The sequence below is a fragment of the Hyla sarda genome, chromosome 9 (assembly GCF_029499605.1).
Source record: "Hyla sarda isolate aHylSar1 chromosome 9, aHylSar1.hap1, whole genome shotgun sequence".
Classification (NCBI taxonomy): Eukaryota; Metazoa; Chordata; class Amphibia; order Anura; family Hylidae; genus Hyla; species Hyla sarda.
In genome coordinates, this window is record NC_079197.1 from 100,104,285 (window position 1) to 100,123,383 (window position 19,099).

At 43.8% G+C, this 19,099-nt stretch overlaps 1 protein-coding gene across 2 annotated transcripts in view; it reads right to left on the minus strand.

Annotated features, from left to right (window-relative positions):
* The window catches only part of TMEM164 (transmembrane protein 164), a 94,513-nt gene that overhangs the window by 17,958 nt on the left and 57,456 nt on the right, over nucleotides 1-19,099 (minus strand). For both annotated transcript variants that reach the window (XM_056539786.1, XM_056539785.1), the window contains exon 2: nucleotides 8,379-8,428. Coding sequence is in view for 1 of the 2 variants with exons in the window: in XM_056539785.1 (XP_056395760.1) it covers nucleotides 8,379-8,428 (50 nt within the window). In the remaining variant the exon portion in view is untranslated. The remainder of the gene's footprint in view (nucleotides 1-8,378; nucleotides 8,429-19,099) is intronic.

Here is a 19,099-nt window from a genome sequence, read left to right on the forward strand (position 1 = left end):
CCTCCTGCAGTATATCAGCAAGCGACACAAGTTATTTTCTTTTGTGGGGTTTATAGCCACCATGTGAAATGGATTTTATTTTCAACTTGAGTATTTATTTATTTATTTTTGGTTACTTTAGTGCAGCGGTCTTCAACCTGCGGACCTTCAGATGTTGCAAAACTACAATTCCCAGCATGCCCGGACAGCATGGCATGCTGGGAGTTGTAGTTTTGCAACATCTGGAGGTCCGCAGGTTGGAGACCACTGCTTTAGTGCTTACCTTTCCTGAACCTGTGTGGCCATGACCAATGCTGGCTCAAGGGAGGGTGAAGGTTCTTCAGAGACAACTATGTCGCAGGATAGTATTGAGCAGCCCTGTTAAATGTATTTTGACGCCTTTACATTTTCTGACATTGCTAAGTGTGGTTTCCAAGTGCAAAATTTCTTGGCAGTGATTTGCGCCAAAATTACGCCAATGTTCGTTTGGCGCAAATTATGAATTACTGACTAAAGTTGAAATCACACACAGGACCGTGTGATTTTGAGAAAGTTGTATAATTATCAACATAAATAGGTTTAAAAAGTAATGTAAAAACAGCCACTAGGTGGCTCGGTTCTGTTCCCTGCCACAATTAACCCCTTAAGGACGCAGGACGTAAATGTACGTCCTGGTGAGGTGGTACTTAACGCACCAGGAAGTACATTTACGTCCTGTGCATAACCGCGGGCATCGGAGCGATGCCCGTGTCATGCGCGGCTGATCCCGGCTGCTGATCGCAGCCAGGGACCCGCCGGCAATGGCCGACGCCCGCGATCTCGCGGGCGTCCGCCATTAACCCCTCAGGTGCCGGGATCAATACAGATCCCGGCATCTGTGGGAGTTCGCGATTTAAATGAACGATCGGATCGCCCGCAGCGCTGCTGCAGGGATCCGATCATTCATAACGCCGCACGGAGGTCCCCTCACCTTCCTCCGTGCGGCTCCCGGCGTCTCCTGCTCTGGTCTGTGATCGAGCAGACCAGAGCAGAAGATGACCGATAATACTGATCTGTTCTATGTCCTATACATAGAACAGATCAGTATTAGCAATCATGGTATTGCTATGAATAGTCCCCTATGGGGACTATTCAAGTGTAAAAAAAAATGTAAAAAAATTTAAAAAAATGTAAAAGTAAAAGTAAAAAAAAAGTGAAAAATCCCCTCACCCAATAAAAAAGTAAAACGTCCGTTTTTTCCTATTTTACCCCCAAAAAGCGTAAAAAAAATTTTTTATAGACATATTTGGTATCGCCGCGTGCGTAAATGTCCGAACTATTAAAATTAAATGTTAATGATCCCGAACGGTGAACGGCATGAACGAAAAAAAATTTAAAAAGTCCAAAATTCCTACTTTTTTAATACATTTTATTAAAAAAAAAATTATAAAAAGTGTATTAAAAGTTTTTTATATGCAAATGTGGTATCAAAAAAAAGTACAGATCATGGCGCAAAAAATGAGCCCCCATACCGCCGCTTATACGGAAAAATAAAAAAGTTAGAGGTCATCAAAATAAAGGGATTATAAACGTACTAATTTGGTTAAAAAGTTTGTGATTTTTTTTAAGCGCAACAATATAAAAGTATATAATAATGGGTATCATTTTAATCGTATTGACCCTAAGAATAAAGAACACATGTAATTTTTTCCATAAATTGTACGGCGTGAAAACAAAACCTTCTAAAATTAGCAAAATTGCGTTTTTCGTTTTAATTTCCCCACAAAAATAGTGTTTTTTGGTTGCGCCATACATTTTATGGTATAATGAGTGATGTCATTACAAAGGACAACTGGTCGCGCAAAAAACAAGCCCTCATACTAGTCTGTGCATGAAAATATAAAAGAGTTATGATTTTTAGAAGGCGAGGAGGAAAAAATGAAAACGTAAAAATTAAATTGTCCTTAAGGCCAAAATGGGCTGAGTCCTTAAGGGGTTAAAGGACATCTGTACTGCATGAATGTCACATATTCCTGTGCCTGGGCTGTAAAAATAAACAAAAATTAACTTTAACTCATCTTCCTACATTCCCCCGTTGTTCTGGTATCGGCCTCACGGCCTCAAGCAGCAAGAGGACCGTGAGGCCAATACAGGAGCAACAGGGGAACCTAGGAAGGAGAGTTAAAGTTTATTTTATTTTTACAGCCCAGGCCCGGAATATGTAACATTCATGCAGTACAGATGTCCTTTAATACAGTGAGTAAGAAAAAAATAGAATCAATATGCTGACAATCAACTGTATTTTAACCCCTTAAGGACGCAGGGTTTTCCCGTTTTTGTATTTTCATTTTTTTCCTCATCACCTTCTAAGAATCCTGACCCTTTCAATTTTGCACATAAAATTCCACGTGATTGCTTATTTTTTGCGCCACCAATTCTACTTTGCAGTGACAGTCATTTTACCAAAAAATCCACAGCGAAACGGAAAAAAAAATTAATTGTGCGACAAAATTTACTTTGGGGGGGGCTTCCGTTTCTAGGTAGTGCATTTTTCGGTAAAAATGATACCTTATCTTTATTCTGTAGGACCATACGGTTAAAACTATATCCTACTTATACAGGTTTGATTTAGTCAACTACATGCAGGAAAATTTATACGTAAAAAATTCTCATCTTCTGACCCCTATAACTTTTTTTTTTTTCTGCGTACGGGCTGGTATGAGGGCTAAATTTTGTGCGCCATGATCTGAAGTTTTTATCAGTACAATTTTTGTACTGATCGGACTTTATCGCTTTTTATTCATTTTTTCATGATATAAAAAGTGACCAAAAATACGCTATTTTGGACTTTTGAATTTTTTTGCGTGTACGCCATTGACCATGCGGTTTAATTAACAATATATTTTTATAATTCGGAAATTTCCGCACGTAGCAATACCACATGTTTATTTTTATTTACACTTTTTTTTTTTGGGAAAGGGGGGGGCGATACAAACTTTTATTAGGGAAGGGGTTAAATGACCTTTATTAACTTTTTTTTGCAGTGTTATAGTTACCATAGGGGGCTATAACACTACACACACTGATCTTTTACACTGATCCCTGCAAAGCCATAGCTTTGCATTGATCAGTGTTATAGGCGGTCGATTGCCCAAGCCTGTATTCCAGGCTTGGAGCAATCAATCGTCGATCGGACGCGATGTAGACAGGTGAGGGGACCTCCACTCGCGTGCTAGCTGATTGGGAGATCGCGATTTTATCGCGATGGTCCCGATCAGCCCGGCTGAGCTGCCAGGAAGCTTTCGCTTTCATTTTAGACACGGCGATCAACTTTGATCGCCGCGTCTAAAGGGTTAATAGTGCGTGGCAAAATGATCGGTGCCACACGCTATTAGCCCAGGGTCCCAGCTATTATTAGACGCCGGGACCGACCAGGTATGACGCGGGGTCACGCTGTGACCCCGCGTTATTTACCGGGTGCAGGGCGTACAGGTACGACCTGCGTCCTTAAGAGGTTCAAATTAGAATGCCGACAAATATTAGATAGATAGATATATATCTATCTATCTATCTATCTATCTATCTATAGCACTAATTACCCACGGGCTTAAAATATAAAAGAAGGACATCTATCTTAAGTCATCAAGGGACCCCAATAATTGGTGATTATTTCTGAAATCTTGTTTAACCCCTTCGGAGAGATGGTACCTAGTTTATATATCCAGAACATTTCTAGACGTTCGAGTTGTTCAAAATTATTATTTACTGTAGATGGGACCCAGTCTATCAGATTAACGATGACTGGATCAAGGTTCTCTGGATGGGAAATTGCACAATGTTTAGATAAACCATGGAGAAGAAGATTTTTTCTAATGTTCAATCAGTGTCGGTTCAAGCGACCATATAAGGGTTGCTTAGTCCGACCAACATATTGTAAAGAACATTCTCGGCACTGTTTTAAATAGATAACATATCTCGTTTTGACATGTAAGGTGGAATTTTATTTTAAAATTTTCACCAGTTATTAGGGAGGTAAAGCCAGAGGTTCCATGGAAGCTCTGTTTGCAACACAGACAACGTTGTTTCCGACATCTAAAACTCCCTTTTTTTTTTAGGGGAATCCCAAACCGGTTTTTCGTTGCCTCTTGATCTGAATGGGGGTGAAAAGGCGTTTTAGGGGCCCTTCTGTAAGTGAACTTTGGATAGGGACTTACACAGGCAAGTATCTTCTTTGAGTATGTGGCAGTGTTTCTATACTATTTTCTTGATCTTTGAGCATTGCTACTAAAAGTGGCAATGAAGTTGGTGGAGTATTCAGAGTTATTAATATTCTCTTTTTTGGCATTTTTCCACACAGGCACTCAGACTGGCTCTGAGATTTTACTTTATTATATGTTCCACTCAGGAGCAGAGCAGGATACTTTTTTGTTTAATAAGTTCTTGTAATACTTTGGATTGTTCTTTAAATGTAGCTAAATCAGAAGGAGCTTTAGATGGCGGAAACAGTGTTGTCTGTGTTACAAACAGATCTCCGATGGAACCTCTGGCTTTAAAATTCCACCTTACATGTCAAACGAGATATGTTATCTATCAGTGCCGAGAATGTTCTTTACAATACGTGGGTCGGACTACCCAACCCTTACATTGTTGCTTGAACCAACACTGAACAGGAGAAAAAAATTTTGTTCTCCATGGCTTATGTAAACATTGTGCAATATCCCATCCAGAGAACCTTGTTCCAGTTATCGTTAATCCAATAGACTGGTCCCATCTACAGTGAATAATAGGTTTGAACAACTCAAACATCTAGAAAATGTTCTGGATATATAAACTAGGTACCATCTCTCCAAAGGGGTTAAACGAAATTTCAGAAATAATCACCTAATATTGTGGTCCCTTGATTATTTAGAAGAGAGTCCTTTTATATTCTAGCCCGTGGGTAATTAATGCATGTAATTCTTACATGATTTAATTTCATCTAATCTCTTGTAGGGCTGCAGCTAACGATTATTTTTAAAATCAGAAAAACGTCAAAATGCCAAAAAAAGGGGTTTAAAAGTTTCTAGCATGTGATGTGACCAGACAGCAGCAATTTTGGACTTTTATTTTTATTGTAATGTTTACGCTGGTTGCTGTACAGGATCATTATTAATTTGTATTAATATACAGTTGATTGTCAGCATATTGATTCTATTTTTTCTTTCTCTATATGATATACTAATTTATTCTACTATGAATTATTTCTCTATTATCAATCTTATTATAAATTGTGAGATACACGAGATACTATTCTTAAGGTAATTTTAGGTTTTAAACATTTACTTAATATGTATTACCATTTATTGTGGGCTACTGCATTACGCATTTATTTTAAATTTCTGTGTTTTTTTATGCTCCCACCTAGGAGAGTTCTTTATTGTTTTCTTTATCCAACAGATTTCTTTTTATTTCTAGTGCTCTGGCCTTTCGTTTTACACACCTTAGATTTTTTTTAAGTCCTTGTTATTTAAACTAAGATTTTATACTCTAAGTTTTTTATAATTACGCCTTTGATAGTTATATTATCAGCTTTTTTGTCTGGTGCAATGTTCTGCACCCCGGCTAACATTGCAGCGTGCCTCACCTCCCGATGCACAGAATCTGTTTGGTGCAATGTAATGCACTTTGGTTCACAGTGCCCCGTGTCTCACCCTCTATAGTGATGGTCCTGGCGAGGTCTCATTCTGACTTCTTGCTATGCAGCGCGTCTTCCCACAGGGAGTGATGTTCTGTCTCTACACTCTTCGGGACTTATGTTTCCCATACATTAGGCTTTTCATAATTTGCGTATATTTAAAACAAGAATAGCTCTATGTCTTATATTCCCATATGCCGCAGCCGCAGATGTAATTTTCTTTTTTGGTCATTCCCTGTTCTTTTTTACTTTTAATCTGTCTGTGGGATTATGCTAGGATTATATTAATTATAATTTAGGTTTTGTTTTTAATCCTGATAGTTTTGTGAAGAGGTTATTCAGGTCATGGACTTTAGATAACCCGAAACTAATTTGTTGTAAGTGTATATTATCATTCTGTTTTAGTCCTTGTTCTATGCCTGATGAAGAGGCCAGTTCGGGCTGGAAACGCTGTGTGATTGCGGTGCATGTTTGGATCAATAAACCATTGCAGAGAAGCGCCTGGTTTGATGTCCCATTTTCATCCTTTTGGATTTGACCTCTTTCTCCTACATTCTAGTTATTAACTTATTAAATATGCAATTTGTGTAATTATCCTAAGGCAAGCAATTTGCAACAACCTTTATCGTGGGATTCTCTGTAGCCCAACCCTTACTTAGGGCTAGTTCACATTAACATCTGTCCCCGTTAATTTATGTCCGTTCTGAAATCCGTTATTTTTGACGGCAAAAAGATGTTGCATGCAGTATAGAAAACAGATAGAAATGGATATTATAAATTTATGTCTATGGCAAACGGATGAGCCTCTAATGTAATCCGTTTGCACTCTGTTTTTAATATCCGCTTTTGAACAGTTATTACTTTTGAGCATGCTCAGAAGAGGTAAAAGCAACGGACTCCTGCAGTGCTACGGGACTACTACTGCTCCCATCATGAGAGACTCAATTACATGATAGTTGTTCCCCCGGCTGCAGGAGTCTGCCGGCGGCTGGGGAGACTACTGTAGTGCTTGTACTACCCTCATCATGGAACAGAGTCTGTTCCATGTTGGGGGCCGTAGTACAGGGGCTGAAGGATTGATCGTACCAGGTCTACACTTCTGAGACCTGATGCGATCAAAAGCTATTAACCAGGGGAGCTTGCTTCACTCCCCTGCGATGTATATACTGTGTTTTGTACTTTAATTTTCTAATTCCCTTCTGGGAGCCCTGAATGGCCGAAACCTAGTGGCCATCCAAGATATATAGCCAGGGGGGCAAGATATATATAGAAGCGCTTCAGGGAGCCAGACATATAGCGCTATATGTCTGGCCCCTCGCAATGCTTCTATATGTCTTGCCCCCCTATTGTGCTATATGTCTGGCACCCGCAGCGCTTCTATATATATTGCTCCTCGCTACGCTTCTATTTACATATGGCCCCTGCAGTGCTGTGTGAGAAAACTATTGTATCACCTAGGGATCGACCGATTATCGGCCGATAATCGATTTTGGGCATTATTGGTACCTTGCCGATAATGCCCGATAATTACCTTGCCGATAATGCCCTGCGACCGCACCCCCCCCCCCCCCGACCCACCCCCCACCGTAGTGCTGGGCGGTATACCGGTATGAACCGGATACCGTTTTTTTTTTCTCCCAAGGTATGGCTTTATGCCCATACCGCTATACCGGTCGGGCCCCTCCCCCACCCTCCGAGTCAATAAAAAAATTAAACTTACCCATCCATCCTTCCTGTAGTGTCCGGCGGCATTTCGGGTGGAGGGTGAACCGGTCCGGGCTGTTCTTGTCCGGGGGTCCTCTTCTCCACTCCGGGCAGGCTCCGGCCTAGTACGCTGCATAGACGCTGCTACGCCGTGACGTCAGGTGCGTCGCTGCGCAGCGGCGTCTATGCTGCGTTACTAGGCCGGAGCCTGCCCGGAGTGGAGAAGAGGGCCCCCGGAGAAGAACAGCCCGGACCGGTTCACCCTCCACCCGGAATGCCTCTGGACACTACAGGACGGATGGATGGCTCAGACCACCCTGACAGGTAGGGGGAGAGAAGCGGGTGGCGGCCTATGGCCCCGCAAAAGCCACTGCAGTGCATTGATTTAAAGCGCCCACTTTAAATCAATGCACTGCAGCGGTGTCGCGGGGGGATAAATAGCCGATAACTTATACACCATCGGCCCTAACCCCCACGATTATCGGTATCGGCCCTAAAAAAACGATATCGGTCGATCCCTAGTATCAGCAGCACATCGGCCAATTATGGGCTGTATGCACAGTGGCAATATAAAGGAACCTATCATATTGAAAGTACAGTCCAATCTACAGGAATCATGTTATAGAGCAGGAGGAGGGGAGCAGATTGATGTATGATTTTGTGGGGAAGGTTTCAGGATAACTGGTCATTTATTCATATTAAGCTCTGCTTATTCCGGGCAAAATAGTTTGAATGGGTAGTCCTACTTAGGACCGCCCACATGACGATTTAGCCCAAAAAGAGCAGAGAATTACATGAATAAACAACAAGCCACATTCATTTTTCCCCATAAAACTATATATCAATCTGTTTATGTACTATTTTGTTACATGATGCCTACAGGTTGGACTGCATTGGCAAAATCTATGATTGTTCTGTAGGAGACATTACAGAATGGTTTAATGGTTTATATAAAAACGTGTATTGTTTCCACAGGATATCAGAAAGAAATATCAGCACATAGGCCTATTTCATCTTCAATTCTGTTATGTAGACTACTCACCTAAAAATGACTGTGGCAGCTTTACATGGTGGGCATGCCAGGAGAAATATCTGCAATACAAACCAGAACCAAAAAAAGTTACTTTTTTGCACAAGAAAACTCCAATACTTTACACTTTTTTAATTTATTTATGTAATCACAATTATGGTAATACATGCAATATTTAGGTTAGGAGCAGTAAAAGGCTGTACTTCACCACAAGAAAAAAAAACTTAATGGGGGGATTTACTACTTTAGACGAGAAAAGTCTTGGAGCATGAGTCTACTGTTCGTGCACTTTATCAAATGTCGCACAGCATTTAGTAAATCTTGTGAATGGACATTATTGTCTATTCTGCACAGCACTTTAGACGAGAAAAGTCACATAAAAGACTCCGAGCCTGAGACAAATATATCAAAAGTCGCACATCGTACAGTTATTTATTATCACAGACTTCCTGCCACCGAAAGTATACTATAAAGGGAACATCTCGCATGTCTTCTGTAAAGGTGCTGGCTGGTTCCACTTGCTTCCGTCCTTCGGTTCTGATATTTGTACAATAAATTTAACCTCTCCACAACATGTCTTTCTTAAAGTATTTCTCTTAATCTATTCTTTAATGTGTATAATTTTTTTTTAAAGCATTCTAAGTTAGCCCTCAACTCTTAGTCTATGTTCAAAAGTAGGATCATTCATGTGGTACCGTATTTTTTGCCGTATAAAACGCACTTTTTCTTCCCCAAAACTGGGGGGGGGGGAAAAGTTGGTGCGTCTTATACGGCGAATACACCCCTATCGCGGCGGTCCCTGCGGCCATCAATGGCCGGGACCCGCGGCTAATACAGGACATCACCTATCGCGGTGATGCCCTGTATTAACCCTTCAGACGCGGCGATCACTAACCCGGCTCAGTGGGGCTGTTCGGGACTGAAATCGCGGCGTCCCGAACTGCTTACAGTACACTGGGAGGGACCTTACCTGCCTCCTGTGTCTGCTCCGTGCCGGGATCCCCTGCATGGCCGGCGCTCTCCTTCGACGTCATCACGTTGTCGTGCACGCCGTTTAGTCATCCAATAGAAGCAGCGTGCGTAGCGACATGATGACGGCGACGGAGAGCGTGGATCCCGGGGAAGAAGACGTCCGGAGCGTCAGGAACACCACGAGGACAACAGCGATGGAGCGACATCCAGGGCAGCAGTGACGAGCGGTGACGGGTCCGGAGTGGCAGGGACACGTGAGTATTACCTCCTATACCAGTGGTCTTCAACCTGCGGACCTCCAGATGTTGCAAAACTACAACTCCCAGCATGCCCGGACAGCCAACGGCTGTCCGGGCATGCTGGGAGTTGTAGTTTTGCAACATCTGGAGGTCCGCAGGTTGAAGATCACTTTTGGGTTCAGAATCTTTTTTTTCTAGATTTTGCACCTTTAAAATTGGGTGCGTCTTATATGCCGGTGCGTCCTATAGGGCGAAAAATACGGTAATCGTCCAGAATCATAGGCTCTGTTCAGAGATTTCGCTGCAGCAGAGTAGTGTTTAATGCAATGTGGCTGTGCTGCTCAGTACATACGGTGGAATTTCCATGCCAGATCTTTCCAGAATGGAAATTTCTTTGTCCGTGTCCGCACAGAATGAACACTGTCATTCTTTGTGCGGAAGGCTCACTGAATGCAAAACGGTCTATGGTCCAAGCACCCGAAGATTCTTCCAGTGCATGCACTGTACGGAACGTGTGCTTAGAGATTCTCCGTGTGAACATTCCGTGGTGAGAACATAGCCTTAGGCACAGTCATTATTCAGCAGCATAGTGACGTGTAATTGAAAAGGGGGAGATTTAGGACAACATTTGTAGAGGAGGAGTGGTGCAGTGACCAGAGCAACCAATCAGATTGCTTTTTCAATAGTTCGCAGGTCTCAAAAAGTTTAAAAAAATTTAAGAAGGAAAGGGATTGGTTGCCATGGGAAACTGCACCACGTTTCCACTACACGTTTTCAGAATTACCTAGAGACTAAATTGCACCATGCGCAAGAAGTAAATTCATATGCTTTCTTCAAATCAGCTGCAAAAGTGAAATTGGAACACAAAAATATAGAAAACAAAAACAAAAAAAATAGCATCAGACATCTATAAGGATAACAAAAATGTAGGGATCATTGGGATTAAACCGCATTATTTTAGGATTTTATATATTATTAGATTAGATTGCCCCCTTCAGATTCAAGCTAAAATGTAATTTGAAAGGTAAAACTGCACTGTGTCCCATGGTACATCCCTATAAATTGATAAAACGCTTTCTTCTAACTATTTAGATTGGATTTCCACCAGGTCTGACATGGTTTGACATTTCGGCTTTTTTTCCTTTGATGAGACTGAGACTTTCCAATAAAAGTCTCTGATGATAAATTCCTGACCAATGCATTTTATCATCTAATGTGGACCACTATACTATTTCTGTGGAGAAGGGCTCTAAAGCAAAAGTCTCAAAAGTCTTAACTAAAAAGAGACTTTCTGAGAGACAAATATAGACCGTCTAAAACTGTTTGATAAATCTCCCCCACTGTGCCTTTTCTTTGACATATGCAAGCAATACAAAGAACTAATATTATAACAATTCGAGATGAGCAAAGTTACAGTGTTTCGATTCGTCACTAACTTCTCGGCTCGGCGGTTGATGACTTTAGTTTGCATAAATTAGTTCAGCTTTCAGGTGCTCCAGTGGGCTGGCTAAAGGCTAGAGGTTAAAGTCAGAAACTGCTGAGCCGAGAAGTTTGTGACGAAGCGAATCACTGTAACTTCGCTCATCTCTAATAATAATAATAATAATGCATAAGCCACAGTATTGGAGGACATGTCCACTCTTGTACTCTACTTGTGGTGCAAACAGCAACTTTAGTTATAAGTGTTGTATTCGTCAGGGGAGATCTTCTCCTGGCCCTCTTAACAGTGCCCCATGGCTGCCTGCTGCCCATGCTGTCAGGCAGAGATGATCTATAGTTTCATGGAAAAACACTCAGTACAACATGGAAATACTTGATGTAAATCTCTACACTTTGAGTCCGGTGACTCACAGTTACCTCTGTGGACTTCTAAACCCTTGTTCACAATGGGTGTACATCAAATGCCCCATCATACCAAATGGTTTCCTACTATAGATCAATCTGCTCAGCAACATCTGCCCACAGGTAGGACAGTATGCTCAACATGACAGATTTGCTTTATCTCAAAATGCTAAAAAAAAAAAAAAAAAAAAAAAAAAGGCCACTAGGTGACTCTGTTCTGTTCCCTGCACAAGTCAAACAGTTTGGTCGCCTCCCGACCTGGCAGGAGACCAAACTCAGGAAGTGCATGTGGGGCATGGTGAGGCACAGCTCTCGCAGGCTTCAGTGACATGGCGCCTGCTGGTGAATACCCACTTTCTAGGGAAGTGGGAATTATAGGGAATATAAGTAGAGTTAGTTTAGAAAATACGGTTTGATGACAGGTACTCTTTAAAAGGACATCAGCAGCAAAAAAAAAAAAACTTATCCTGTGGTTAGGGGATAAGTGTCTGATCGCGGGAGGTCAGACCGCTGGGACCCCCTGCAATCTCCTGAACAGGGCCCCGGGATTGGCGAGCTATGGGAGAGGCGGGGAGACACTTACACTGTATCCCCTCCTCTCCCATAGAGATACATGGAGGGGGCTCGTAGATAGCATGCCCCACTCTTGTAGACAGCACCCCCTCTTGTCCCCCTTGTAGACAGTGTAATGTCCTAGTACAGGTACATAGTTCCATACTACCTGTAGGGCCTGTCAGGTTCAGTACCTCAGTGACCTGGGGGCTCCCCTGCAGGGTCTCCCTTTGTTTTCTCCCTGTTTTATATGGTGTGTGTGTGTATCACTTTAATGCATAGACAGGATCCCTATGTCTAGATAGTATACAGGACCTGTGGGAGGTCTCAAGGACCTGCGAGTAAGCCTGTCACATGTTATGCAGTCACATGATCTGTCACATGTACTCCCAGAGAGCACCAGCTTAACCTATGAAACACAGCTTAACCAATGGGCTTCAGTCCAGCACCCCACTATATAAAGGGGCGGCCATTGCAATTAGCTCTTTTCCTCAGACTCTTCTGAGAGTAACATTTAAGTCTTTGCTGAGGCAGCTACCAGAGATGTCAAGTCTAATTACAAGTAAAAGTCAAGTTTATTACAAGTAATGGTCCACCAAGCTGCGAGGTCCTCTGGGTTCTGGCCACCTCTCGGGGAAATCTGGCCTTAGCTGTGAAGATAATTACACCTGTCTTCTACTCCTCCGTTTGACCTGAACTGGATGTGGACTCTTTATTCACTACTAGCCCGTGGGATAGCGGAGAACCCGAAAACCACACTGGCGTGACGAATACATAGGGGTTACTACCATCCGACCCCCGGGGGTTAACAACATCAGATCCCACCACTCACACCGCAACACTCGTGGTCCCGCCATACACTGATGGTTATCACAACAGCTCCCCCTTATAGACAGCAGCCCCCCCCCCCCCCCGCAGAGATTAGTAGCAGCCCCCCTGTAGACTGCAGCCCCACCCCTGTAGACAGCACCCCCTCTTTTCCCCTTGTAGACAGCAGCCCCCCCCTGTAGACAGCACTCCCTCTTGTCCCCCTTGTTGACAGCAGCCCCCCCCCCCCCCCCCCCTTGTAGACAGCGCTCACCTGCGGCTGTCCTCGCGTTCTCCCTTTCGCATCCTGGTGTTATATGGAGGAGCATGTGTCATACATGTCACTCTGCTTCCTCTGTAGCGTGAAGCTGGGCACAGGGGAGGAGGTGGAGTTACGTGTGTGTGTGTGTCACACGCTCCTCCATGAGATTCCATGATGCGAACTGGAAAACGGGGCAGCAGAGCCAGGCCGCACTGCAGCAGGTATCGGACATGGTATCAGGGACATTAAACAAGTTCCTGATACCATGCAAATGTCGGGTATCAGCGCTGATACAGATACAGTGGTCCCGCAACATACGATGGTAATCCGTTCCAAATGGACCATCGTTTGTTGAAACCATCGTATGTTGAGGGATCCGTGCAATGTACAGTATAGGACAGTGGTCTAAAACCTGCGGACCTCCAGATGTTGCAAAACTACAACACCCAGCATGCCCGGACAGCCAACGGCTGTCCGTGCATGCTGGGTGTTGTAGTTTTGCAACATCTGGAGGTCCGCAGTTTAAAGACCACTGTTAGAGGAAGTTGTACTCACCTGTCCCCGCCGCTCCAGACCGTCACCGCTCGTCACCGCTGCCCTGGATGTCGCCTTCCATCGCTGTCGCCGCGTCCCCGATGCTCTGGCAAGGCCTCTGCTTCCCAGTCCTCGCTCTCCGTCGCCGCCATCACGTCGCTACGCACGCCGCTCCGATTGGATGACGGAACGGCGTGCGCAGCAACGTGATGACGATGATGGAGAGCTCCGACGATGCAGGGGATCCCGAAGAGGAAGCTGCGGAGCCCCGAGGACAGGTAGGTGATAGTCAGCGGACCACACGGGCCACCTTAAAGGGCTATCCGGTTGCAGCTTAATCAGTCTGCGCTGCCGCATAGCCGTTTATGCAATGGCCCTGACATACAAAAGCATCGTATGTTGATGCTGCCTTCAACATGCGATGGCCTCTGAGAGGCCATCGCATGTTGAAATTATCGTATGTCGGGGCCATCGTAGGTCGGGGGGTCACTGTACTAGTATCGGTATTGGGACATCCATACTAATTTCTATTGTAAACCTGCACCACACTTCACCATGACTTATTTTATGGGGTTTTCTTCCTATATTGATATAAAAGGCCTTAGTCAGACGTGGCAGATTTTTCAACATAGATTCCCCATCTTTCACATCAATATATATTCCATGCATGTGAGAGGGATGTCTCCAACCCCTTTAGACCACTATGGGGGGGGGGGGGGGGGGGGGGGGGAACACTGCTGGAAAAATAAGTAGCATCCAAGTGTCAGATTCTACGTGGAAAAGCTAAGGATTACCATGTGCATTTCTGCAGCACGGCAAACCCATGGCTCATCCATGACAGAAAGGGTCAGAATTTGGATTTTAAGATTTGTGAACCTACTCCGTTATCAGATGTAGTGGTACAACACTGTAGCTTTGTTGGCTACTGATAAGGTTGTGAATATAACTCGGAAGCACTTGAGAGGGAAGAGCCATACAAACTAAAGATCCGGGATAGGATGGGAAATCAATAATGCTTGTGAAAGATCTCAAATAAATAAAGTGGGGACTTGGCACTCAGAAGGCAAATAGCAATGAATAGTACTACAAGGTAAAGTCATAACTAATCCTGAGTACTAAAAACAACATTCAGTAACTAATTGCAATAGCCATAACATGCAGGCAAACAGCGCTCCTTATATAACAGCAAGTTTGTGGCCATTAGTAAAGGCATATTGTTTGCAATGAATAATGTACAGTATTTGCCATAACAAAACGGATGGGACTTTTTGATTGCTTTTTATAAAAAAAATTTAGGGTGTACATTATATTTTTATAGTTCGGACATTTACACACGAATGGGAAAAGGGGGGTGATTAAAACTTATTAGGGAAGGGGTGTAAATTCCCATTTATTTTTTTTAACACAATTTTTTAGTCCCCATGGGGGACTATAACATGCAATTTTTAGATTGCAAACACAGAACAATGTTATGCCATAGCATAGATCAGCGTTATCGGTGTTCAATACTCAGGCCTGCCATGGCTAATTGGAGCATTGTAAAATTATATGTTTAATACACAATATAACTCATGCAAGGTATTGAGCTAAGGGTATGGTATTTTGTGATACAAGATGGATGCCATGACCTTTAGGAAAGTTAAGCTATAGCTGAATACTATAGATACATATTGCTTAGCTAGAGCTATGCATAGTATACTATTCTAGTCACAGGCCTACCATATATGTGAAGGGTAGTAATGTCCAATCAGTATGCAAGTTCAGCATGACATAATGTATACACCCTTAAGTTAAAGATATACTCAAACCAACCCACTAGGAGGAGATATATAGAGATAAGTATATTTATGGATATAAGACTTAGTATAACCACGCCCACATATGTAAAGAACACACCCATAAGTATGGTATATAAGAAGACTGTCTCACAAGTTACCAAGGAAGCCTCATTCATGGAGGATGAGGAAGGCATCATTCATGAAGTAACAAGGAAGCCAAGCCAAGCTAAGAGGAAGGAGGCGGAGCCAAACCAGTCTGATGAAGGAGGAAGCCATCTTAGATGAACTTTCCATGATGAATCCAGCGCACACAAGCCTCAGTTGGTGAGATTGTTCTAAGAACATGCCTACACTTCCTACTGTCATTATTGTAATACTTAAGCAAGAACTGTTATTTACATAAGATTTACTAATTTGTTCTGTCTGCCATATTTGTCTATGAGCCTAATAATAAATGTAATTTTTGTTTACTTAATGCGAGTAATTTATTCCAATGGTGACTGTGTCAAATGAAATTTGACCAGTATAAGAATGTAACAAGCATACAGGCACACATCCGGCGGCGAAGAGGCCGTTAAGGGCCCTCCCACTGTCCTCTCAGCTGTTCGGGATGCCGTGATTTTACTGCTGCTGTCCCAAACAGCCCGCCGAGCTAGGCGGAATGACTTTCATCCCGTTTTAGATGCCGCTTTCAACTTTGAGCCTGACTGGCAATGTCCTGCATTAGCCACGGGTCCTGGTTGCTGAGAGACCCACTGGGTATTAAGTGCGCTCAGCTCCTGAGTGTGCTTCAGATAACGGGAGCAGGAAATATATGTCCATTGTCCTTAAAAGGGTACTCCAGTGGAAATTTTTTTTTTTTTTTTTAAATGAACTGGTGCCAGAAAGTTAAACAGATTTGTAAATTACTTCTAATAAAATATCTTAATCCTTCCAATACATTTTATGGGCTGTATACTATAGAGGAAATTCTTTTCTTTTTGGATTTCTCTGATGTCATGACCACAGTGCTCTCTGCTGACCTCTGCTGTCGATTTTAGGACCTGTCCAGAGCAGCATATGTTTGCTGTGGGGATTTTCTTCTACTCTTGACAGTTCTTAAAATGGACAGAGAGGTCAGCAGAGAGCACTATGGTCATTATGTCAGCAGATAGCACTGTGTTCCAAAAAGAAAATAATTTCCTCTGTAGTATTCAGCAGCTAATAAGTACTGGAAAGATTAAGATTTTTTTGATAGAAGTAATTCACAAATCTGTTTAACTTTCTGGCACCAGTTGATTTGAAAAAAAAAAAAAGTTTTCCACCAGAGTATCCCTTTAACCCCTTAACGATGCAGGACGTATATTTACGTCCTGCGCCGGCTCCCGCGATATGAAGCGGGATCGCGCCGCGATCCCGCATCATATCGCGTCGGTCCTGGCACTCATCAACGGCCGGGACCCGCGGCTAATACCACACATCGCCGATCGCGGCGATGTGTGGTATTAACCCTTTAGAAGCGGCGGTCAAAGCTTACCGCCGCTTCTAAAGTGAAAGTGACCCGGCTGCTCAGTCGGGCTGTTCGGGACCACCGCGGTGAAATCGCGGCGTCCCGAACAGCTGACAGGACACCGGGAGGGCCCTTACCTGCCTCCTCGGTGTCCGATCGGCGAATGACTGCTCCGTGCCTGAGATCCAGGCAGGAGCAGTCAAGCGCCGATAACACTGATCACAGGCGTGTTAATACACGCCTGTGATCTGTGTAAAAGATCAGTGCGTGCAGTGTTATAGGTCCCTAAGGGACCTAGAAAACTGCAAATAGAAATGTAAAAAAAAAGTGTTAATAAAGGTCATTTAACCCCTTCCCTAATAAAAGTTTGAATCACCCCCCTTTTCCCATAAAAAAAATAAAACAGTGTAAAAAAAAAATAAACAAACATATGTGGTATCGCCGCGTGCGTAAATGTCCGAACTATAAAAATATAACATTAATTAAACCGCACGGTCAATGGCGTACGCGCAAAAAAAGTCCAAAGTCCAAAAAAGCGTATTTTGGTCACTTTTTATACCATTAAAAAAAATGAATAAAAAGTGATCAAAAAGTCCGATCAAAACAAAAATCATACCGATAAAAACTTCAGATCACGGCGCAAAAAATGAGCCCTTATACCGCCCTGTACGTGGAAAAATAAAAAAAAAGTTATAGGGGTCAGAAGATGACATTTTTAAAACGTATAAATTTTCCTGCATGTACCGTATTTATCGGGGTATACCACGCACCGGCCTATAACACGCACCCTCATTTTACCAAGGATATTTGGGTAAAAAAAGTTTTTTATCCAAATATCCATGAAAAAATGAGGGTGCGTGTGTGCGCGTGTATACCCCGATATACCCCCAGGAAAGGCAGGGGGAGAGAGGCCGTCGCTGCCCGCTTCTCTCCCCCTGCCTTTCCTGGGGTCTAGAGCGCTGCTGTCAGCCCTTCTCACCCCCTGGTTATCGGCGCCGCTGCCCGTTCTGTCCCCCTGACTATCGGTGCCGGCGCCGATAGCCAGGGGGAGAGAAGCGGCGCCGACAGCCAGGGGGAGAGAAGGGGCAGCGGCACCCATTGCCGGCGCCGCTGCCCCGTTGCCTCCCCCCATCCCCGGTGGCATAATTACCTGAGTCCGGTCCGCGCTGCTCCAGGCCTCCGTCGTGCGTCCCCAGCGTCGTTGCTATGCACGGCGCGGCGCTCTGACGTCATGCGCCGCGCCGTTCAGCGCATAGCAATGACGCCGGGGACGCACGACGGAGGCCTGGAGCAGCGCGGACCGGACTCAGGTAATTATGCCACCGGGGATGGGGGGAGGCAACGGAGCAGCGGCGCCGGCAATGGGTGCCGCTGCCCCTTCTCTCCCCCTGGCTGTCGGCGCCGACACCGATAGTCAGGGGGACAGAACGGGCAGCGGCGCCGATAACCAGGGGGTGAGAAGGGCCGACAGCAGCGCTCTAGACCCCAGGAAAGGCAGGGGGAGAGAAGCGGGCAGCGACGGCCTCTCTCCCCCTGCCTTTCCTGGGGGTGTATCGGCGTATAACACGCACACAGACTTTAGGCTAAAAATTTTAGCCTAAAAAGTGCGTGTTATACGCCGATAAATACGGTAGTTATCATTTTTTCCAGAAGTGCGACAAAATCAAACCTATATAAGTAGGGTATCATTTTAACCGTATGGACAGAATAATGATAAGGTGTAATTTTTACCGAAATATGCACTGCGTAGAAACAGAAGCCCCCAAAAGTTACAAAATGGCGTTTTTTCTTCGATTTTGTCGCACAATGATTTTTTTTTCCGTTTCGCCATGCATTTTTGGGTAAAATGACTAATGTCACTGCAAAGTAGAATTGGCGACGCAAAAAATAAGCCATAATATGGATTTTTAGGTGGAAAATTGAAAGGGTTATGATTTTTAAAAGGTAAGGAGGAAAAAACGAAACTGCAAAAAAGGAAAAACCCTGAGTCCTTAAGGGGTTAAGGCTATATTCACATGGCAAAATGTCTGTACGGAATTACGCATTAATATTCTGCGTGAACATTCTGCACATGCACCAGCAATTGGGTGCAAAGGGATTTTGCTACACTGTTCACACAGCAGAAATTTTAGGCCAGATGTTTCTGGCACGGAAATTCAGATTTCGGCGTCCGCAGGAAGATGCAGGCCGTCTGTGAGATGGCACTTTGTCAAGCGGTCCTAGCGCCAGCAGAGAGTCTGATGAGTGAAATCACAATG